This window comes from Pygocentrus nattereri, chromosome 1, assembly GCF_015220715.1.
Source record: "Pygocentrus nattereri isolate fPygNat1 chromosome 1, fPygNat1.pri, whole genome shotgun sequence".
NCBI classification, from domain to species: Eukaryota; Metazoa; Chordata; class Actinopteri; order Characiformes; family Serrasalmidae; genus Pygocentrus; species Pygocentrus nattereri.
Window position 1 is genome coordinate 46,019,842 of NC_051211.1, and position 23,775 is coordinate 46,043,616.

The window sequence follows — 23,775 nt, forward strand, 5'->3', positions numbered from 1 at the left end:
CAATTTATTGTGTATCCTGGTTACTGTTACTGAGACCTACCCTTTGAACCAGGCCTTGGGGTAGTGTTCCTCTGCGAGTGCCTGGTGGCCAAGCAACACATGCAACCCACCTGGGCTCAGCTCAATAAGGCAAAGCTGGAGACCATGTGGGCCCACCACCTGCAAGGTTTAGCATAGGGTACAGGTGCAATGCCTTATAGGCAGTCCTTGGTGAGAAGGTCCTTGGTGGCATCGACCCCTGCAGTGGAAATTGGCTTTTGGCATGTGGGACGTGAGGTGTTGAGCTGTCAACCAGTAACCGTCTAGTGGTGAGTTGTATCAGATGGCAGGTAAAACATGACAATATGTTTAAAACCTCCATTGTGGAAGCTGCTAAGCATAACTGTGGCCAAAAGCTTGTTGGTGCTTTTCAGGGCAACAACCCAGGAACCCATTGGTGGACTGTTTGGCCTGGAGGACTTAAGACTCAGCAGATAGGTACCAAGGGGTAAAATAGGCAGCAGCAGCTGTGGTGGAAAAAGCTAAACCCAAAACACAGGAGGAGTTTGGAGAGGCCATGTAAAAAGATGTTCTGTTTGCTTTAAGGAGGTTCTGGACAACTGCTCGGTGACTCAGGAGTGGTCGGAGTGGTTTTGCTCAAGCTGTTCTCAGCAGGGTGGAGAAATCTTGACTTTTAACACTGCTGGTCAGTGGAAGAAGTTCAGGAACTCCTAGACTCAAGAGACATGCCTCTATCATGGGAGTCAGGGCGAGGCAAGGCACCAGGGGCGGTTGAGATTTGCCTAGAAATGCTTGCTTATGAATGCTGTGGGGCTGTCAAGGCTGACATGCCTCTGCAGTGTCACATGGACGTCGGGAATAGTACCCTTGGACTGGCAGACCATGGTGATGTTCCCTATTTTTAAGAAAGGGGAGCAGAGCGTGTGAATTTGATGCCTGCAACACATTCCAAAGAAGTTGGGACAGGGGCATGTTTACCACTGTGTTACATCACCTTTCCTTTTAACAACACTCAATAAGCGTTTGGGAACTGAGGACACTAATTGTTGAAGCTTTTGCAGGGAGGCCAGTCTGGTACCCGCACGAAGCCACGCTATTGTAACACGTGCAGAATGTGGCTTGGCATTGTCTTGCTGAATTGTCATTGGAATTTGGGTTGTAAACATAAAAACAAAAAGTAACAAGAATTTCTTGGGTCTGTATTTTTCCTTGACAGCTTCACAGCCAGTACAGTGATTTGTTAATATCATCAATTACATCATGAGCACAATTTCATGAAGCCCTGATTGGTCAAACCAGTAGTTGCTTTTTAACTCTATATAATACTGGGCTTCCTCGAGGAGAGGCCTGGAAATGGTTAAATAAACACAATAACATCCATAAAATCAAGGCAGTTGGTGTCCCCAAAGCACCAGTGCTTCTAGAACTTCTAGAACATTTTATAATTAATCTGTTTTCACACCACCTTGTTGCTGGTGACTTTGGAGGCCTTTTAACAATCAAATGAAATAAACCACGTTATGAAAGAGGAAAATAATAAATCATTCAAATTTGATCAAAACATAAACGGTGGATTAATAATTGGATGATCTGGTTTGACATCACTACTAAGTTTTATAAAAGATTGAAAGGCACAGCTTAAACTCATACCTGTCTTTCTTTCATAGTGATTCAAAATGTTCTCTGGTCTTTATTTAAGGCCAACTACATAACATTTACACTTATTTGAGGTAAATCAGGTCTATACACCAAAACAAATGGTAGAATGAAACTGGTTAATGGGTTTTTTAATCTTTCATCACAAAATTAATTCCATTCTGTCAAACCAAACTGACTTTGTCATATTTATTCAAAGATATTTTCTTTTATTACATTCTGTTTTATAATGACCAAATAATTGATTATCAGTATATAAAGAAAACAATAAAAAACAAAGAAACAAATAAAAAAAGAATTAAATCTCAGCTAAAATAATAAATAATGGGTTGGTTTTCTGGTCTGAGAATTCTGGGTCCTCTCAGACTGTTCCCTCACTGTCTTGGGGTGATGAACACTGTTCAGATTGCCTTTATTGGGGTTAAAGTCCCTCTTTAACAACAGAAAACCATGTTTATACTCTGTGTATCTTTACACTCCATGTAACCTGAGACTATACTTAATCAAAGATAATATACTCTGCTGTTTTTTTAAAAATCTATTTTCTGTTTTTATGTAGACAACACAGTAAGCTAAAGCTTTTCCTCCTAAAAGAGTAACACAACATTTCTGAGACACAAAGTGACAAATAAACAGTTATCAGTTATACTGCTGGTCAAAATATAAAAAGCACACTGGAGAGTTACCTCTCTGACCATAGCAGGACATTCTATTACACACTTAATTCATAAGAAACTGAAGATAGAGAAATTGACTTGCAGCTGTGACTAAGGCTCTAGGGATGCATAATACTCACATAATAATCATACAATCAGAACAGAAAAACCCTTTTACAGTTATAATGGCAGTTTTTGAGTGACAACAATATGAATGTCTGTAATCCTCTCAACACTCAATTTTAACACCACCATATCCTATTTGACATGTGCGAAGCTACAATAAACATTGCTTATGCTTCTTAAGGTACAAAATATGATCTATAACAAAATCATTTATTGCGTCCGAAGAGGTTTGAATATAATGTCCCGAGGAAAGACACTGGCTGTGGTCTCTCAGTCACATGATACATCTCTGTCTGAGGCTCTTCCTCCACATCATCATAATCTGTAAAATGAGAACATATCTCAAATAATCTTTTTTTTTTTAGCAACTGGGTAAGCACCCTACACTATACCAATGAGAGTCCTTGGGCAAATCCTCACACTACCTTCGCCTACCTGTGTAAAATGATCAAACTGTATGTCGCTCTGGATAAGAGCATCTGCCAAATGCCAAAAAAGATGCACTAGATGCCACCAAACTCCAGTGCTTTTAGAACTTCTAGACCTTCCTAAGTGTGGCTTAATCATAACCTGTCCTTGTATTAATAACTAATGTGGTTTATCTGTGCCTCGTCTTGCTTGCTTTTTAAGGAACTGGGGAACCAGTCTTGAAGCCTTCTGTCTGCTATGATTTTTTGCCTTGCATTTTATAAATATTCTGTTTTCTTGGTGTTTTAAACCTGTTATACTTTGGGAGCTGCTGAATGTGTGATGAAATTCTGCATTTATATGTGAAGCCAAAGGAAGTATGAAGAATCACTGTAGCCTTCTACAATGGAGTAGTGAAGCTGTGAAAGATGAGCTAGCAAACTGCAACTGAGACAGTTCCCTAGAGACTCTTATAGCAACAGCTCTTCAACTAGATCAACTCATTCATGAGAGCAGAAAGCAAAGGAGACACATTAACATAGCTGCTCAAATATCCACACATCCCTTGTCAACAGCTCCCTTGGAGCCATCACAGTCTCCTCATGCTGGAGATGAACCCATGCAACTGAGTCACTTTCGAATTTCTCCATAAGAAAGTGGATACAGACACGATGAATGAGCCTGTGAGTTAAAAAGGCTCTTCAAACTGTTTACACATTAACAAATATGGATATGTTTATTTATTAAGTGAACGACAACGCTGTTTATGTATCACCTTTTAGCCCTTCATCCTGTTCATTAGTGATGATATCCTCATTGCTCTCTCGAGTGTCCACTACACCAATTTGGAGAGATAAACATATTATTTTTTCTGTGTTGAAGCTTTGGTTGTAAATTGTAAATCAATCATTAATTACACAATAAGAAGACTTACTTTCCATAATGCTGGAGTTTGGTCCCATGGTAAAAGCATCATCATAGACATCTGCTGAGTATTCGGTCAAAATTTTGGGGAAAAAAGTCATTAAATCAGCTTCAGTATCATCAGTGACTGTGTTCATGTTTGATATTACAGTGTTGTTACATTACAAGTCAAACCTGTTACAGCAGCTGAGCTCTGATCAGCAGTGATGACATCATCATAAATCTGCGCTAAGCCCTCTACAACAAAACACAGAGATATTTAAATTACATAAAACCGTATTTTACACGGTTGTATTTGTAGGTGTTTCAGACACAGCTGTGTGCTGGGTTTCTGTAACATTTGTTACTATCAATGTAGACTGTTTTGCATTTTTTAAGCATTTACAAAATGATATTTTAATTTGAATAAAAATTAATACAATGGCTGGATTTTGCAGGTGTGACGGGCATATGTGGGCACCGAAATGCCTTCCTGCACTTATGTGTGGACCACTGTTGTAAGGGTCAGTAAAGCTCCACAAATGGTTCACAAAGACATTACAAATACAGATTATTCTATTTTCATAACATTAGTAATGATTTTAATCCCTACTTTATTTCTTCTTTCTCAACTAAAATCCCCAAACAGAAACATACCTGCTACACTAACAGAGATCTGTCCAGCAGTGATGACATCATCATAGCTGTCTGCTGTGTCCTCTTTTGCTGATTCACCTAAATCAAATAAAAGCAAACTGTATTTATAAACATAAAAACAATCACAATTACTCATTGGACAACAATGAAATGCAAAAAATGATAAGACTATAGAGACAAACTGCTGACTGAATGTCTGCCAAAAGGCAAATCTCAGTTGAAGTCCTACCTGAGTGCTGACCAAAGAGTCACTTCTGGACTTATTTTGTTTTTTTATTGTGTTTGTATGTGTATAAGTAAGAGAGGACATTAGGTGTGATTGTGGATGAGAATTTTACTCTGAGCCCAAATGTTCTTGGCATAGAAGAGACATGGCTAAAACAAACTTGACTAAATGTATTTATTTGTGTACATGTATTTATAATGAATTCTCTAATTTCTATTGGTGAGTAATATTTCTCATTTGTATGGAATTTCAGATCTTCTTACCCAAGTGGAGCTCCTCATCCACATCCTCATATCCTGAATGCTGTTCTTCAGAGGGGATACTTCCTGTTAGAGGAGAGCAGAACAGTGATGAAGCATGTTCAGAATACAGAACCCCCACACTCGTGTGTGTTGGAAGTGCTGTGGATCACTGTGAACTGGGTTCACAATCATGCATTGCAATCCCACACACACATGTATTCCCTCCATAGAAATTTTAATTCTCTAAATACTGGTTTAATCCTAAACATTTCCATAACTGTGGCATATGAAACATACATACGGATAAATTATCTTATTTTTAAGCTGTGATTGTTATAATCACTAAAATGCCAGAAGTATTCATTTGTCTGTCTTCACACACATATGAACTTGAGTTACATCCCATTCTTAATCCACAGAGTTTAATATGATGCTGGCCCACCCTTTGCAGCTATAACAGCTTCAACTCTTCTGAGAAGGCTTTCCACAAGGTTTAGGAGTGTGTTTATGGGAATTTTTTTCTGGAATTCTTCCAGAAGTGCATTTGTGAGGTCAGACACTGATGTTGGACGAGAAGGCCTGGCTCGTAGTTTCTGCTCTAATTCATCCCAAAGGTGTTCTATAGGGTTATGGTCAGGACTGTACAGGCCAGTCAAGTTCTTATACACCAAACTCGCTCACCCATGTCTTTATGGACCTTGCTTTGTGCACTGGTGCGCAGTCATGTTAAAAAAGGAAGGGGCCATTCCAAAACTGTTCCCACAAAGTTGGGAGCATGAAATTGTCAAAATCTCTTGGTCTGATGACTCATCCGTCGGATTGAGAGACGGAGAAGCTTGATTCGTCACTCCAGAGAACACGTCTCCACCGCTCTACGGTCCAGTGGCAGTGTGCTCCTATCACGGTACTATGCTGGAATTCACTGAGCTCCTGAGAGTGACCCATTCTTTTACAAATGTTTGTAGAAGAAGTCTACATGCCTAGGTACTTTTTATACACCTGTGGCCATGGAAGCAATTTGAAAACCTAAATTCAATTATTTGGATCGGCGAGTAAATATTTTTGGCAATACAGTGTATCTTAGTGGAATGGAAATTGTCTCACACATGTTCTGGTCCTCTTACCTGTGAGAAGCTCCTCATCCACATTCTCATATCCTGAATGCTGTGCTTCAGAGAGGATACTTCCTGTTAAAAGAGAGCAGAAAAATCATCTGAGTGCAGTGGACCATTGCAAGCTACTGGTGGTTGACATCATCAGTTGACTTTGTATTTTGTTAAAATTCAGCCACAACAAAAATGAATTGAATACAAATCATCTTTTGGTCTTGTTCCAATATCATGATTTACAATAACAAAAAGACTTCAATATAAGATGCATGTTTTCTTGGAATGCCTCCTCTCTCCTCAGTTTCTCAACTTATACGTCTTTACAGCTGCTGTGGAACATATGTTCTTAAGGCGTTTACACATTAAAAATTATTTATTCATGTAATGTTTTTCAGACAACAATACATTAATTAAAGCATGTATTAAAAATGATGACCTATTGGATTTTGTCTCGGAGGACAAAAGGGTCACCCTCAAAGCAAATGAAAATCTCAGGGAAGAAACCTATGACTACTGTGTGGGTTTATGCACCAAACAACAGTTTAGAGTATTCAAGCTTCTTGGAGCGAGTAGGTAGGTTCAGGAAAGGAACCCACCTACAGACTCGAGTATCTTGCTGGAGACTAGTCATTGATTGAACATGTTTGAAAAGATGTTCAAAAGTGTATATGGTACCAGAGCTCTTTGAATCAAAGGTCAGTGATCAACTTTGTTATTGTTTCATCCGACGTAGGACCGTATGTTCTGGACACTCAGGTGAAGAAAGGTGTTGAACTGTCAACTGATCACCATCTGGTAGCGAGTTGGATCAGATTTCTGGCAAAACTGCCAGTCTGATCTCATACACCCAAGCGGACAGTGAGGGAGAGCTAGGAAAAACTGAGAGGTAGGTGACGGAGTCAAAATGAACAAAACCATCATAGTGTAAGCCATCAGAGCTTGTTGGGGTGGCAACCCCAGAACCCCCAGTGAACAAGGGTGGTGAGGGAAGCCATTGAGTTGAAGAAGAAGACCTTTAAGGACTGGTGGGCTGGGATGACTCCTGACTCAGTAGATGGGTACAGATGGGGAAAAAAGGCAGCAGCAATTGTGGTGGCAGAAACAAAATCCAGAACATGGGAACAGTTTTGAGATGCCATGGAAAAAAAAATTTTGATTTGCTTCAAGGAGGTTCTCGACAATCATCTGGCGACTCATCAGAGTGGCTTTGCTAAAGTTGTACTCAGCAGGGGTGGAGAAACTCTGAGTTCCAGAGCACTTTGAAAAACTCCTCACCCAAAAGACATGCCTCCCCCCATGGGGGATGGTAGTCTTTGAGGTACTTGGTATCACTGGGCACTGGGGGTGGATGAGATTTGCCTAGAAATGCTTATGGCTCTGGATGCTGTGAGGCTATCATGGATGACATGTCACCCGGACCTCAGGAATAGTACCATTTAAATAGCAGACTGGGCTGGTGGTCCCTGTTTCAAAGAAAGGGGACTGGAGAGTGTGTTCCAATTACCAGTCTATGACGCTGCTCAGCTTCCCTTTGAAAGTTTATGCCAAGGTGCTGGAAAGGAGACTCCAACCAGTGGTCGAACCCCTGACTAAAGAGGAAGAATTTAGATTATAACCCGGCTGTTGAAAAATGGACCAGCTTTACACCCTTACTTGGATTATTTAGGGGGCATGGGAATTTGCTAACTCAGTCTACATGTGGTTTGTGGACTTCAATAAGACTTACAACCAGATTGTGTGGGAGGTCCTATGGGAATATGGAGTGCCAGGGCCACTACTCCGGGCTGTGTCCGTATACTCAGCATTTAGTTGGATTCTGTCAAGGTTGTGCCTTGTCTCCACTTCTGTTTGTGATATTCATGGACAGGGTATTGAGGTGTAGCTAAGGTCAGGAAATCATTATGTATGGAGGCTGGATGGTGCCATCTCTGCTTTTTGCAGATGATGATGTCCTTTTGCCACCATCACATGGGTGCCTATAACAGCAAAACAGTAAACCCACACAAACCAGCCCACAGCCTAGAACAGAGGATACAGCCCCCCTTTTCAGAAAAGACATCCTGACAACCTCACAAAGTCTGAGAATACTCCATGGACACATGCCCCTCACAATCTCTCTGCAGTAGGGATTTGGAATGTTTACGCCCCAGTAAAGGAACACGCTGTACAAGACATGCTTCTTGGCAATTCTTGCTGCTGTCCTCTCTTAGGGCTGTACACAACAGCAGAGAGAGACTGAGCGCTGTGTCCTCCTCCCCAGCATATAGGATCTCCTCAGAGCATCAATCCTTATTTTACTGGAGCTGGAGCTCCAGGATACTTGGCCTTGACCAACCACACCACCAGCACACATCTTAGACTAATCAGGAACAACAATTCACAAGCCTTATGTCTCTGCCACCACGAGTGCGGCAAACCCATAAGGTTCCACGCTTGGCCACTCTGCATGGCCAGGCCTCTTCATGTCCATGGGTAATAGTGGGTCACTACACTAATACTGCAGCCATGGGCTACAGATCAGATAAAATGTGGGAAAAAAGTTCATGTTAACTATTTAGACACAGCCATGGACTCTTATTGACTCTCTGTTGACACACTTGCTCACTCACTCACTTGGCCTCCCGGTTATACTAATTCAATTGGTCACTTATTCATTCATTCACTAATCACTTGATCATACACTTGACGATTTGGTCACTTACTTGGTCACTTGGTCATGCACTCTGTCACTCATTTGCCTAGTCACTCAGTCATTAACTCACTCACTTGGTGACTTGGCTACTCATGCAGTTACTTACTCATTCAGTTATGAACTCAATAAATCACTTACTTGGTCACTCACTCGTCCATTTGTTCTCTTGGGCACTTACTCATTCACCCAATCATTTACTTGCACCCTAACTTGTTTGCTTACTTGGGCACTCATTTATCAACTGGTCATTCTCTTTGTCACTTGGTCACTCACTCATCTGGTCAGTCATTCAGTCATTTATTTGGTCATTCACTAACACACTTGGTTACACACTCACTCATCCGATCACTCATTTGGTCACTGACTCATTAATTTGATGACTTGATCAAAGTAACTAATTTGGTCACTCACTTGTTTCAGTCACTAACTCATTAGATCACCCAATCAGTCACTTGGTCACTCAATCCATCACTTGTAAAAAATGTATTGATCTCTCACTCAGTGACTCACTCATCCACTCACTGACTTGAGTCCTTACACACTGATTCATTCACTAATTTTTTTGCTCACTTAGTCATTAATTCATCAAACTACCAATCACTCAGTCACTTGGTCACTCATTTGGTTACTCACTCGATCACATTCTGATCACAGTTCATTCTGTTGCTTACTCAGCCACTCATTTAGTTACCTAATGATTTGGTAACTCTTTAGCTTGCTCATTTACTGGGTTTCTCGCTGAGCACTCAGTCAGTCACTGACACTGACGCTTTGTCATTTATTCATTACTTGGTTGTTCACTCACTTGATCACATGGACAATCAGTTACTCAGTCCATGACTAAATAAGTCACTACTCATTATTTTACTCACATGGTCTCTCAATCAATCACTCAATCATCTTCTCAGTAACTCACTTAATAGGTCACCTAGTCACTCATTTGGTCACTCACTCAGTGATTCATCAGTGGTCCAACAGTAACTCGCTTGGTACCTGATTTGATTTGGTCACTCACTTGCTGACTCACTCTTCAATCATTCAGTCAATCACTGTTTGATGAGCTCGCATAGTCAGTGACAGTCACACACACACACACACATTTGGTAACTCTAGCTTAGTCTCTCTCTCTCTCTTTCTCTCTCTCTCTCTCACACACACACACACACACACACACACACACACACACACACACACACACACACACACACACACACACACACACACACAGTGTTACCCCCACTCTCTCTCTATTTCTTTTATCCTCTCTTCCTCTCATCCTCTCTCTCTCTCTCACACCTGCACACACACACACCTGCAGCTGTGTGGTTTCTCTGTATGAACAAAAATGGAAGTTTAACAGGAATTACACAGTTTAACTTTAGCTGCGTAATAGATGCTTATCAGCAGAATTACCTCCTTTCTCTCTCTCTCTCTCTCTCTCTCTCTCTCACACACACACACACACACCTGCAGCTGTGTGGTTTCTCTGCATGTACAAATATGGCAGTTTCCCTTTAGCTGCTTAAGAGATGCTTATCAGCTGAATTAACACGCTACACTACATGTAGATTTACTTTAACTGTATATTTAATCTAATATACACTAAACTATCATTTAACTGATTTACTCTTTTTAATAAAAGACTAGGAAAAATATGCTGAAATAATTCTTACTCATTAACTCACTGACTTGAGTTAATGATACATTCACTCACACACTTGCTCATTCGCTCAGATACTCATTCAGTCACGCACTTGCTCACACATCCACTCAACAATTATCTGTCATGCTGACACACTCGCATTCTTACTCACACACCTGCTCACTCACTCACACACTCACTCATTTGCACTCTTGATCCCTTACTGGCTCACTTTCTTGCTCACTCCTTCACTTCCTCTCTTATTGATTGACCTGCTAACTCTTGGGCTGTCTGTGAATACTTAATTAACTTTCCCTCTTATCACTTATTCACACACACACACACACACACACACACACACACACACACACACACACACACACACACAGGCTAATTCACTCATTTGATTGTTTACTTTCTCAGTTACTGATCAGCTGCCTGACTGACTCAAACACAGGCTGCATCCCAATAACTAAAATATAGTTATTGCAATAAATATATATATATATATATATATATATATATATATATATATATATATATATATATATATATTGCAATATAGTCACAACAGTCATAGCCTACAGATCAGTCAAAATCTAGTAAAAAAGGGTCCATTTAACAATTCAGACACAACCACAGACTCACTGATTGACTCTCACTCTGTTGACTAACTGATTCATTCAGTAGCAACACTTTCTCACTCGTCCATTCATTTACTTGCACACACATTTACTAACTCACTTTAAAAAAAATCTCTGACTGACTGATTCATTTGGTCACTCACTTGATCACTCAGTCACTCAAATGGTCTCTCACTCACTCACCTCATCACTCATTTGGTCCTATGCTCACTCACTCACTTGGCTTTTGGGTCAATCTTATTCACTGTAATACTAGGTCACTCACTCATTCACTCAGTAATCACTTGGTCACTCACTTGATCAAACTAACACTTGGTCACTTTGTCACTCACTTGCCTGGTCACTCATCCAGTCACTAACTCACCTTGGTCAAAGTAACCCACTTGGTCATTTGGTCAGTTAATTATTCACTAACCCGATCACTCACTTGTTCACTTATTCATTTAGTCACTTTGTCTTTCATTCAGTCACTTACTTATCCATTCATTCACTTTGGTTTTCACTAACACATCCATGCAGTCACTCATTCACTTGGCTACTTTCTTAATTACGTCCCTCATTCATCAATCAGTCCTTTAATTGGTCACTCACTTGGTCACTTGCTCTCTCATTCAGTCACTCACTTAATTACTCACTTGGCCACTAACTTAATCGGTCATTTACTTGCTCACTTTGTTACTCACTTGTTCACTCTATGAACAGCTCATTTTGTTGCTTACTCAGTCACTCGTTTGGTCACTTGGTCACTAATCTGGTCATCCAGTTGCTAACTTTGCCTTAGTCACTCACTGATCACTCCATCACAGACTCAGCCACTCATTTAGTTACCCACTGATTCTGTAACTAAATGCTCAGTTACTGGGTCTCTCACTGATCACTCAATCAGTCATTGTTGCTGTAACATGATGACTTGGTCATTCACTCACTACTTGGTTGTTCACTTATTGGGTCACATGGACAATCACTCACTTACTCAATATCTCACTACTATCAATCCTTCAATCACATTTTCTGTACCATCATTAGATCACTCACTCAGACACATGCACTCATTTAGTTACTTGTCATTCTGTCAATCATTCACTGATCAATTGCCTTGCACACACAACCACCCTCTCAACACACACACATAAGGTGTTACCCCTACTCTCTCCTTTTCTTCTTCCTCTCTCTCTCTCTCTCTCTCTCTCTCTCTCTCACTCACACACACACGCACACACACACACCTGTAGCTGTGTGGTTTCTCTGTATGTCCAAAAATGGAAGTTTTACAGGAATTACTCAATTTAACTTCAGCTGCCTAATAGATGGTTATCAGCAGAATAAACACACTACACTACATGTAGATCTACTCTAACTGTACAGTTAATCTAATAAACTGACTGATTTATTCTTATTATTAATACCCTGAAAACTATATTAAACTATACATAAAAATGTTAATTTGAGCAAATTGCCTATTAACTTGATCAAATGAACATGTATTGCATTTTTTCAGTTAAGTATAAGTGTGTAAATATATTTTAATTGAATATATTGAACCTCATGCAGAGCACTACATACTATATCACTCACCCCTTTGAGTGGAGTTATTTCCTTTAGTGATGTATCTACGGTCAATCTCCTCATAGACTACCTCAGTCAGAGTCTTACGCCTCCTCTTAGAGAGCACTGTGAGGGAGACAGAGAGAAACATGGAGCCAGTTCAGTAGAAGAGAAGACTGATGACAGATTGAAGGACTAATGATGTTAAGAGAATGTATAGAAAGTGGATTGTAGATGATCTCTGAATCTCTCTACCTCTCCTGAGCACTCTGTTCTGGTAAAACAGCACAAACAGAAGGACTAAGGCCAGGAAGAGCACCGCTCCCAGAACCAGGAGAAAAAATGGATAGATGGGTGGAACAACTGGTGGAGGAGTTTGCAGAGGAGGGGTTTTTGTCTTAACTGGCTGACGAACTGTAAACAAATTAAAACACAGCACTGTGTGAAGCACATAATAACCTCTTCAGAAACATTTATTAAAATGACAAAATAGTACCTGTGGTGGTGGTGGTTGTAATTATGGGTGTAGTAGTAGAAGGCATAGATTTGTCTGTAAATGCAGAAGCAATTCACAAAATTAAAAATCCAACAAAGCACAAAAAACAAACACTCATTAAAGTGGAATCATGTTAACTAGCAATTCCACTATCATTAGTCATGAGAAAAAAAAATATACTGAAATGTGTTGTGCATGCGTTGCTGTGAGTCATCCTGTAAACCCAGACATAATAACGTGTGGATGTGCGGATCAGATCTCAAGAGGATTTTGGACCACATCATGTCTCTATTTATTAATCTCACACAGCTAGGCTCAAAAAAGCAAGTCTAGCTTCATGATTCAGTCTCAAATGCAAAAACCATATTATACTGATGACATGATGACCATACTAGATAACTCACTTACATCCTTGGAAGACCTCAAATGTCCTTTCTGTTTAAATTCTTCGAGTTCTCCTTGAATATTTTTTTTTTAACATGCTCATGTTAGGGAAGGAGTCTAAAGCTCAACTGTTGTTACAAAATTTCCACCAGAGAGGTCTCCAAATCTTACATAATGTAGCTTTAAGGACTGCATACCTCAATATACTTTTCCAAGCAGCCTTGCGCATTACTAAGACCCATGTAAAATTGTTTTGATTCAAGTTAGGAAATCTCCTCTGACCTGTACAGGTGACTCCAGCATCCTGCTTGTGGGAGCAGTCAGTGTGGTTCTTCAGGGAATGGGGACAGTCCCACAGGTGAATCTCATTCCCTCTACACTTCACTCTGTTCAGCCAGATAGGCCCTTCACCAGCACCAAAGACAGCACTCCCATCAGCACTCAGCGCCGGCCCACAGCCCAGCTGCCGGCAGACCACCTGAGCATCTCTGATGTCCCACAGTTCATCACAGACAGACCCCCACACAGTGTTATGATTCACCTCCAGTCTCCCAGAGCAACTTCCATTTCCTCCTCTCAGCCTGAGATGCAGGTGATCTACATCACACACATCACACATGAGGAGATAGAGAAACACTGACTATGCAGGATAGTCTGAGAATAAACTTCAATACAGCTATAAACTACTAAAATAACAGGGGACTAACACCTTATTATTATTAATGTGTGTTCTTACCTGTGCAGTGTCCCTGATGAGGAGATGTTGAGGAGCATTTCAGATGACTTCTGTGCTTAAAATTTCCCTCATCTTTGAATATGGCAAAGTAGTTTATTTATATGTAGCTGTTAGATGTAAATCTATTGTACTAATATTCTGACAGTCTAGACCAAATTTATTTTCACACATGGTATTCATGACAACATATGAAAGTACAATAATCTCCCTACCTGAGCATTTAATGTGAGCTACCTCGTTGCGATTATCACAGTTGTTCTGTCCCCAGGGTGAAGATGGACAATGCCACACACTGGAGTCATGACTCCTGCATTTCAGATCATCCAGCCAGTTAGGAGCTGATTCCACTCTTCCTTTAAACGCCCTCTGACTGTCCATGCTTCCACAGTTCAGCTCCTGACAGATCACATTAGCTGTTTCTTCTGTCATTCCATTTTCACACGCATTACCCCAGGTTCCATTGTAGAACACTTCCAGATTTCCCTCACAGCCCTCAGTGAGTCTGAACTCTTTAAACTCTGGTGAGAGAAAGACAACTTGTACTGAGTCTTGATACTTGTTGTGAATACGCTTTTGTACACGTTTAGGAAATGATCCTTAAAGAAAAAATACAATGTCACTTCGGTCAAATTTTTAAAAAACATTTTTGCACAAAGGCAATTGAAAATATTTTATGTAATCAGAAAAGATTACATTTTACTGTCATAAAACAAGAAATTATGAGGACTTTAAGATCTACATGCTGTACCTGAACACACAACTCCTACATCCTCCATGTGTCCACATTCATTCTCTCCACACAGCTGAAATTTACAGTTCCACAAGGACGTCTCATTCCCCTCACACTCCAACGCATTCAGCCATATGGGTCCAGTTCCAAGTCCAAACCGGGCTGGTACTGGAGCACTGAGGGCTACTCCACACTGCAGCTGTCTGCACACCACCTGTGCATCCTCAATATCCCACAAGTCATCGCACACTGTCCCCCATGAGCCACTGTGGAAAACCTCTACCCTTCCTGCACAGTCTCCCCCAGAACCAACCAGCCTGATGGAGCTGGGAGCTTGATTAAACTTACCTACACACACACACACACACACGCACACGCACACACACACACACACACACACACACACACACACACACACACACACACACACACACAGTTACAAAGTTAGAGATCTTAATTTGTCCACCACATGATGTTTTTTCTCATTATTCTGAGTTGAATTTTGCACAATTACAGCATATGTTATAAAAGATACATTTAGTAAAGATACTATTGTCTGTTCATACGTAGAATATTAAATGGTTACCAGTACAGGTGACTGAGAGCTGTTCTCTGGAGCTGCAGTTGACTGTTTGCACGCTGCTGCAGTTCCCCAGATGAGCTTCACTCCCAGAACATTTGAAACCCGTCACACACATGTGACTGTGTTCAGGACTGGATGTAGAGGAGCTGGAGAAGCTGAACACAGAGCCACAGCCCAGCTGTCTGCAGACCACAGAGGCCACAGACTCACTCCAGGAGTCCAGCAGAACTCTCCTCCAGTCCTGCCTGAAGTACACCTCCACCTCCCCCTCACACTCCATCCCTCCAGACAACCTCACTCGTCCCTCATGAAATGCCAGAGAGGAACCTGAAGAGGAAATAATCACTTAACTAAAAGACTGAGGGTGTCATATATTTTTACAGTTTTTTTCCTAACATGGCGTAAATAATTATAGGCTCGTATAAAATTTTGAGAGCTCACCACTGCAGATGACTCCAGCATCCTGTTTATGAGAGCATGCAGTTCGACTCCATGATGAAATGGGACATTTTGACAGGTGTGTTTCGTTCCCCTGACAATCAAACACATCAGCCCAGATCTGGCCACTCCCCTCCCCAAACCAGTCTGACCCCAACACAGCCACAGCACTCCCACAGTTCAGCTGACCACAGAGGACACTGGCAGCTTTCATATCCCAGCTTACATGACACACTGTGCCCCGCTCACTGAGGTACTGGAGCTCCACTCGACCAGAACAGGAGTCAGAGCCACTCACTAGCTGAGCCTGAGTGTGACCTGAATCAACATCACATTAAAGATAATGGATTAAGGCAATTCAGCAAATTGTTACACTTTTTCTTTTTAAATATTAATACTTTACCTGAACACACCAGTCCCACATCACTGTCATGGGAGCAGTTGTGTTTGAGTGAAGATGATGTTGGACAGAAATAAATCTCAGTTTCATTGCCTCTACACTGAAGCTCCTCTGACCACACCTGACCCTCCCCTCTACCAAAAGCAGCTGCTCCCAGCACCTCCACAGGAAGCCCACAGTCCAGCTCTCGACACACAACCTCTGCATCCTGCTGGTCAAAGTCAGCATCACACACTGTGGACCAGGTCTTCACATTAAGCACCTCCACTCTTCCAGAACAGCGGTGAAAACCATCAATAAGTTTGGACTTTCTGTGACCTGTGTGTATTTGAATTACATTAACATTGTAAATAATAGATTTACAGATCTATTTACATATGATGTTCAGAAATTCTTGTCATGGTTTCCAACAAGTTTCCACTAAGTAACTGTACAGTGCAGTCAGTGTAGGATCTTAATCTTAGAGGAATGTAACACAAGGCAGAAATTAAATGTGCAACTCAAGGAAGAATGATTTAAATCATATCTTTTTATGTTTTCTGTTAAATATTTAACCTTTGTTATTTTATTGTTTAAATCCAGTTCAGTATTCAGACACCACAAATTAACATTAGTGCCTTGTTGCAAAGCATGTTTTGGTAATTACACTTTCAACACATCTATGGTAAGAAGTAATTAGATTTGTGCAGCATTGTAGTTCAAATGTAACCCACTCCTCTTGGCAAACCTACTTAAATTGCCCAAAGTCATGAGCATCTCTCGGCTGGACTCACTCAAATTAATTTAAAGTCAGGAGATCGGAGACTGGCTTGGCCTTCAACCTTTTTTAGATTTTAGTCTTGAGTTATTATGGTGTGTTTAGGGTTGATGTCTTGTCCCCTTTCTTACTCAGTGAGATTATACTAGAAATGTGTCCTGGTGCATTGCTCCAGGTATGTTTCTTTCAGTGATATGTAATGACCCTGTACTTTTTGTCCAAATGCTTGATTTTAAATATTAAGCCTGCATCTCTGTATTTTGTATTTGAGGAGTTTTCAGTGGGGTGTAGGAACGGAGATAATTGTGGTGCTATATATATATATATATATATATATATATATATATATCAAGGTCAAATAGAGTAAATAAATTGAAAGTCTAATAGTTCAATATAATAACATATACCACAGCACTTTAATTTTCTAAAAAAAATAAAATAAAAAAAACCCATATGGCTACAGAACATGTATCTGCTACTGTAGCAGAACTCAACATTCATGATATTTTTGCAGTGCAGCACCAGTTAGGTACAATTGATAAGAGCTAGCTGTAGCTGATCTAGCAGGCTAATAGCTTCACACATCACAGCACAGATTTGATTTGGACAAACTAATGCACAGTTCACCAATTCACCAGAGTTTTTACAGGACAAAGACTTAAATCGAATTGAATGAAACTAGGCTGAGGTGTGTGTGCAGCTTTTACAAGCTACTGTAACTGCTTTGCATACCACAAAGCAGACTGAACTGCAGCTATAGCCACACACAAGCTTTAAATTCCAGCTAACCACTGACACACACTTTCCAGATAAAAACCCATATCTGAGCAAGTGAGTGAAATAATTAGTGCTGAAGTGGCAGAACGACAGAATCTAACCTTTTCTGTGGTGTGTTGAGTGGTTTACTGAGCAAAAGCCCCCTACAGTTTTTGTGGAAAGTTAAAAAAATTAAATATTGCGATAAGCACATAGCACTGTCATTTAAGTGCAACTGAACTAATATCTTAATACCCTGTTTTTTGGAGAAAAGTCTTACTACGTAAACGAAATGTGGTGGCAATCACCATTTAATCCTGAGTCATAAAAGATGAACATTTGAGTTTTTTTTTCTCTTGGCACAACCTGAATTAAAAATATATGTAGTTTATTTTCTTGTTAATAAAGCGAAAGTGCAAAGCTTATTGTTATGTTTTTGATCCACTTCATCACAGTTATTATTCATACTACCTATTCTGTTGAACAAGGCAGGGTTGAATTTCCTTCTGTTACCCTTTTCCATTTTGTTACATTACAATCTGCACGGTAGTGGGAAAAAACGTTGGGAATGGTAATGGTAAAGAGGTATTTCCAATTTACTGGTGATTACATTTAGATAAAGTCATATTCATTAATGTCATGACTAATTGTGTCTTACCTGAGCAGATGACGGCAGCATCTTTTCCATGATCACAGTTATGTTTGCCCCATCCCTCTGTCATACAGTTCTTCAGAGATAATTCTGATCCAGTACAGCTCACATCATCCATCCAGATTGGTCCTGATCCTGGTCCAAAGTAAGCTTTACTCAGTGCATCTACAGCATCTCCACAGCGCAGCTCTCTACACACCACTGCAGCATCACTCATATCCCAGTAATCACTGCACACCGTTCCCCACTGTCCTCTATGAAGAACCTCCACTCTCCCAGCACAGCGACTGCCACCATCTAGCAATCTCACACTTTCTGTACAACAGGGGGAGGAATAAGAGGTGCTTGCAGAAAAATATAAAAATTTTACACAATTCATCGCAGCTCACTGAATCTAAGAATAACAGGAAAATCTATGGCTCTTACCAGCACAAACAAGAGCGACATCACTGTCATGGGAGCAGTTACGTTTGAGTGAAGATGATGTGGGACAGAAATAAATCTGGGATTCATTGCCTCTACACTGAAGTTCCTTTGACCACACCTGACCCTCCCCTCTGCCAAAAGCAGCTGCTCCCAGCACCTCCACAGGAAGCCGACAGCCCAGCTCTCGACACACAACCTCTGCATCCTGCTGGTCAAAGTCAGCATCACACACTGTGGACCAGGTCCCTCCATGTAGCACCTCCACTCTCCCAGAGCAGCGAGAACCACCAACCAGCCTGACTCCTAAAAGAAAAACAATGCAGAAAAAAAAAATACATCTACAAACTAAAGCCTAAACACACTGATAAAATTATCTCTAAAACCATTTATCTGGGCAGTAAGTATTTACTTATTCAGAAAACATTAACGTTTGTGTGATGCGTATTTTTTGTGTGATGTTTATGTGTAGATATGGCCATGTGGTTGGTAAGGCACAAAGAAATTGTTGATGTGATTGTTTTTCCTGTGGTTTTATTTTAAGCTTATTTAATTTAATTGTCTATTCAGGGCATTTTAACTTGATGTAATAGTTATTTATTTACAATGAAGATTAATGCTTTGTAGCTGCTTTCCATAATCTGTGTAGATTAGAAATGATTCACACAGTGAGGGATTTGCTGATGCGTGTGAGATTATGTTTCTATTGGAGCTTGCGCTAAACTTGGTTTTTAACATCAGGTGCAGACTAAATACTTTTCTGCAAGTCCAGATGGCTAATTAGCATGATTAGTTATTAAATAAATAAAAGCTACCCGAGAGCAGCCCATGAAACCTAGATTAATGGATGTCTGAAGATTATAACAGAACAAATTTGGTGAAGGTTGAGACTCATCACCTCTCAATACAAGTGAACTTGTTCACAAGCGGAACTTGACCGCTCCAACGTGGCAGACCCACATACGTACCACCTCAGTTAGAGAACAACAGACAATGCAGCATCTAGGTATGTATATATATATCTATGGTAAAAACAGTGTTTAACTGAGACAGCTCTTTTAGGGTTTTTTTTTATTTCCTTCGTCCAATTAAGAATAATGTGACATGGCAGGCATTCAAAAAATATTTTTTCTGTTGAAAATAAAGTAATGTGTTCTAAAAACTCTCTCTTTTCTCTCTCCAGGCACAAGTAATGGTAGCTACATAAGCACTAATAAATAGGACAAGCTTTCCACAAGTGTTAAATAACACACAGTTAATATTTACTGTCAGTATCGGTAAATCACAGTAAGCACTTCTTTATAGTATATAAAGTGGATAGATATTAATGATATATGTGCAGTATATTTGTTCATAGTTTTCATATTCATGTGAATCAGTTAAGTGGATAATACAATTACATGCAATTACACTGTACGACAGGGAGTTTTAGTCAACCTATTGCTTTTGTCCTGGAAAATAATATAGAAACTAATCATATTTAAATTATTGATAAATACACATAGATATATGCAGTCATTAACACTTATAAACTTCATTCTGAAGTAATAATGATATTATGACAGACTGTGAATATGATGACTGACTGTACCTTACCAGCACAGATGACTCCAGCTCGTCGTTTGTGAACACATTCATGTTTTCCCCATCCTGTTGATTTACAGTTCTTCAGTGTAGACTCTGATCCACTACAGTCCACATCACCCATCCAGATTGGTCCTGATCCTGATCCAAGTTGAGAATCACTCTGTGCATCTACAGCCTCTCCACAGCCCAGCTGTCTACACACCACTGCAGCATCTCTCATATCCCAGCCATCATCACACACTGTTCCCCACTGTTCTCTATGAAGAACCTCCACTCTCCCAACACAGCGACTGCCGCCATCCACCAACCTCACACTGTCTGTAATTGGTAGAATAGCCTTTTAAATAGTTCATCACAGCATAGAATCTAAGGCTAACAGGAAAAGGTGCAGCTCTTACCAGCACACACCAGACCCACATCACTGTCATGGGAGCAGTCGTGTTTAAGTGAAGATGATGTTGGACATAAGTGAATCTGAGATTCGTTGCCTCTACACTGAAACTCCTCTGACCACACCTGACCCTCCCCTCTGCCAAAAGCAGCTGCTCCCAGCACCTCCACAGGAAGCCCACAGCTCAGCTCTCGACACATAACCTCTGCATCCTGCTGGTCAAAGTCAGCATCACACACTGTGGACCAGGTCTCTCCATGAAGCACCTCTACTCTCCCAGAGCAGCGAGACCCACCAACCAGCCTGATTCCTAAAATAAAAATAAGAGTGGAGATGGTAAAGTACTGCAGTTTCTCAGGTCATATATCATTCTCTTATTAACTTTGAACCTGTTTGTATTTTACACCTTAACTCATTAACATGTTAACACATTTTGTAAAGATAAACATATTTTTAAAAAGTAAATTAAATGAAATTTGAAGAGAGAAATGTTCATTTCTCAGCAAAACCTACCAGAACAAATGACTCCTGCATCTTTAGTATGATTACAAGCATGTTTTCCCCCTCCTGGTGATCTACAATTCCTCAGTGTAGACTCTGATCCACTACAGTGTACAGTATTTATCCAGATTGGTCCTGATCCTGGTCCAAAGTGAGCATCACTCAGTGCATCTACAGCCTCTCCACAGCGCAGCTCTCTACACACCACTGCAGCATCTCTCATATCCCAGTAATCACCACACACTGTTCCCCATGTTCCATTATACTGAACCTCCACTCTCCCAGCACAGCGACTGCCACCATCAATCAACCTCACACTGTCTGTACAATAAGGTAAGAAATCTGTAATTACTTTTTACAGTAGAATAAAAGCTGTAAAACAGCCGTTAAAGCTGTTAAAATCTGTTAAACCCATCCACAGCACATTTGTAAAAGCTGTCAAATTCATTCAAGTAATAGAGAGGTTAATACCAATGGTATCAAAGAGAAGATTTCCTGAGCAGAAGACTCCAGCATCTTCAGAATGATCACAGTTATGATTACCCCATTCAGGCGATGAACAGTTGATCAATGTAGACTCTGATCCACTACAGTCCACATCATCCTTCCAGATTGGCCCTGATCCTGATCCAAAACGAGCACTTCTCAGTGCATCTACAGCATCTCCACAGCCCAGCTCTTTACACACCACTGCAGCATCTCTCATATCCCAGCCATCATCACACACTGTTCCCCACGTTCCATTATAATGAATCTCCACTCTCCCAGCACAGCGACTGCCACCATCCACCAACGTCACATTGCCTGAGAGAGAGAGTGAGAGAGAGAGAGAGAGAGAGAGAGAGAGAGAGAGAGAGAGAGAGAGAGAGTTAGTTTAATCAAAAAAGCCACAAACACAATAACAGCAATGTTTTATATATACATTTTGCTGCTGTTGGAAAAAAAAACCTTGTATCTCCAAAATGGTGACTTTACAGGAGAAGTAAAAAAAAATACTTTTGAATATTTTAAATTAATAGAAAACCATTGTATTGCAAGTGATTTTGGATCATTTCTGTTGACACATGTTCATAATACTTCCACATAATTTTGTGAAAAAACTGCTGTGTTCAGTTGGAAAAATATAGATATATGGATAAATTAGACTGTAATAGCATAAACTAAAACTGGAAATAACATTTATCAATATGACAACGCCTTCATTAAGAAATGGAGACTGAAGAGGAGAGACAGACAGACAGAGAGAAAGCAGCAGAGTTAAAATTGTGTCTAAATTATTATTTGACACTGAAAGTGTACCTACCAGCTGTGGTGAGTGAAATTGTGGAGGACAGAAGAATGAGAGCCACACAGCTGTCCATCTCCCTCTGACCTGCACGCAGTCCGTTCAACTCAGCAGCAGAACAAGCTTCACCTCCACTCCCCAAGAGAGACTGAAGAAACAGAGAGAGAGAGAGAGAGAGAGAGAGAGGTGCTCCCCACAGCCGCCAATCACACTCACTATGACCTTATTAGAAAGAGGAGAGGAAATCATCAAACATTTTCAGAGACAAATCAGAGGAGGCGTTTTTTTCTTTCTCCATATTTATCAAAAGAGCGTCAGCGCTGATGAACAGAACTCCGCCTCCATCTCTAGAGGTGTGTGTGAGGAGAGACGCTTGCAGCAGTGTGGTGAGAAACACACCAACATACAGGAGACTGACTTCAGAGAGAGGAAACACTCCAGTGTAATACAGTGTTAATGCACCTGCAGAGAGCTGATCCACACACTGATAAACATCAATCACAGTAATACACTAGTCACACACAAACACACTCATTATCTACTCACACACACTCTCTCCTGCAGAAACACACACACGCGCACACACAAATACAGATTGATAAACTACTGACACACAAACACACACACAAACACAAGCACACGCTACTCTAAATGCAGATTCAGAGGAACATGTGGCCCACTTTGTCACTCAATACAACAAAGAAAATTAAAGATATTATACTGATCTGAACTGAGGAACAGGCTGCCTTTTAATTAATTTGTATTAAAAGCACATGAATAACACAATACTCTAGAAATGTATAAAAATAATACATTTTTCACAGTTCAAAGCCCCTTTATCACGGGCATTTAGTTTAAATGTCACACATTCTTCCCTGTAATATATTTTATTCTCCACAAGATGGCAGGAGAGGATTAATAATCAGACAATGTAGAAAATGAGTTTAATGCTGTGGAGTGCATTTTCAGATATAAAATAATAAATTAATTTCATACAAAAAAAATCTTTATAAAGAGCATTTAAAACAGCTTTATAAATGTCTTTTGGCTTGCAGTAAAAAATACAGTTAAACGCAAACTGCAATTGAGGGAGTGATTGCTGGTGAAAAGTCACTGGGCTGAAAACGCTCTGCTCTCTGTGTTCACTGTC

At 40.3% G+C, this 23,775-nt stretch overlaps 2 protein-coding genes across 2 annotated transcripts; both read right to left on the reverse strand.

The window, feature by feature from the left end:
• Positions 1-1,770: 1,770 nt before the first annotated feature.
• LOC119263732 (antigen WC1.1-like) lies at positions 1,771-19,082 on the reverse strand. Its single transcript, XM_037540227.1, has 19 exons — positions 18,865-19,082; positions 18,445-18,753; positions 16,277-16,591; positions 15,877-16,191; positions 15,439-15,762; positions 14,871-15,200; positions 14,335-14,640; positions 14,123-14,194; positions 13,669-13,983; positions 13,003-13,056; positions 12,762-12,920; positions 12,537-12,632; positions 5,999-6,061; positions 4,896-4,958; positions 4,407-4,484; positions 3,945-4,007; positions 3,781-3,834; positions 3,622-3,681; positions 1,771-2,760 (listed from the first exon to the last, which is right to left on the reverse strand). The coding sequence occupies exons 2-19, from the start codon at positions 18,653-18,655 to the stop codon at positions 2,645-2,647; spliced, it is 2,994 nt and encodes a 997-aa protein (XP_037396124.1). The 5' UTR covers positions 18,656-18,753; positions 18,865-19,082; the 3' UTR covers positions 1,771-2,644.
• Positions 19,083-20,628: 1,546 nt separating this feature from the next.
• On the reverse strand, positions 20,629-22,747 carry LOC119263748 (scavenger receptor cysteine-rich domain-containing group B protein-like). Its single transcript, XM_037540267.1, has 4 exons — positions 22,644-22,747; positions 21,812-22,144; positions 21,353-21,661; positions 20,629-21,149 (listed from the first exon to the last, which is right to left on the reverse strand). The coding sequence occupies exons 1-4, from the start codon at positions 22,699-22,701 to the stop codon at positions 20,821-20,823; spliced, it is 1,029 nt and encodes a 342-aa protein (XP_037396164.1). The 5' UTR covers positions 22,702-22,747; the 3' UTR covers positions 20,629-20,820.
• Between the last annotated feature and the right edge of the window lie 1,028 nt (positions 22,748-23,775).

What these genes read in the sequence shown, in the direction of transcription:
- LOC119263732 (XM_037540227.1), bottom strand. Translation starts at nt 18,655, where the DNA reads ATGAGTGATGCTGCAGTGGTGTGTAGAGAGCTGCGCTGTGGAGATGCT. An exon ending in TGTAGGAGTTGTGTGTTCAG is followed by an intron (nt 14,641 to 14,870) that starts GTACAGCATGTA and finishes TTCTCTCACCAG; the next exon opens with AGTTTAAAGAGTTCAGACTC. An exon ending in TGCTGGAGTCACCTGTACAG is followed by an intron (nt 13,057 to 13,668) that starts GTCAGAGGAGAT and finishes CTGCATTTACAG; the next exon opens with ACAAATCTATGCCTTCTACT.
- LOC119263748 (XM_037540267.1), bottom strand. Translation starts at nt 22,701, where the DNA reads ATGGACAGCTGTGTGGCTCTCATTCTTCTGTCCTCCACAATTTCACTC. An exon ending in AATTTCACTCACCACAGCTG is followed by an intron (nt 22,145 to 22,643) that starts GTAGGTACACTT and finishes TCTCTCTCTCAG; the next exon opens with GCAATGTGACGTTGGTGGAT. An exon ending in TCTTCTCTTTGATACCATTG is followed by an intron (nt 21,662 to 21,811) that starts GTATTAACCTCT and finishes CTTATTGTACAG; the next exon opens with ACAGTGTGAGGTTGATTGAT.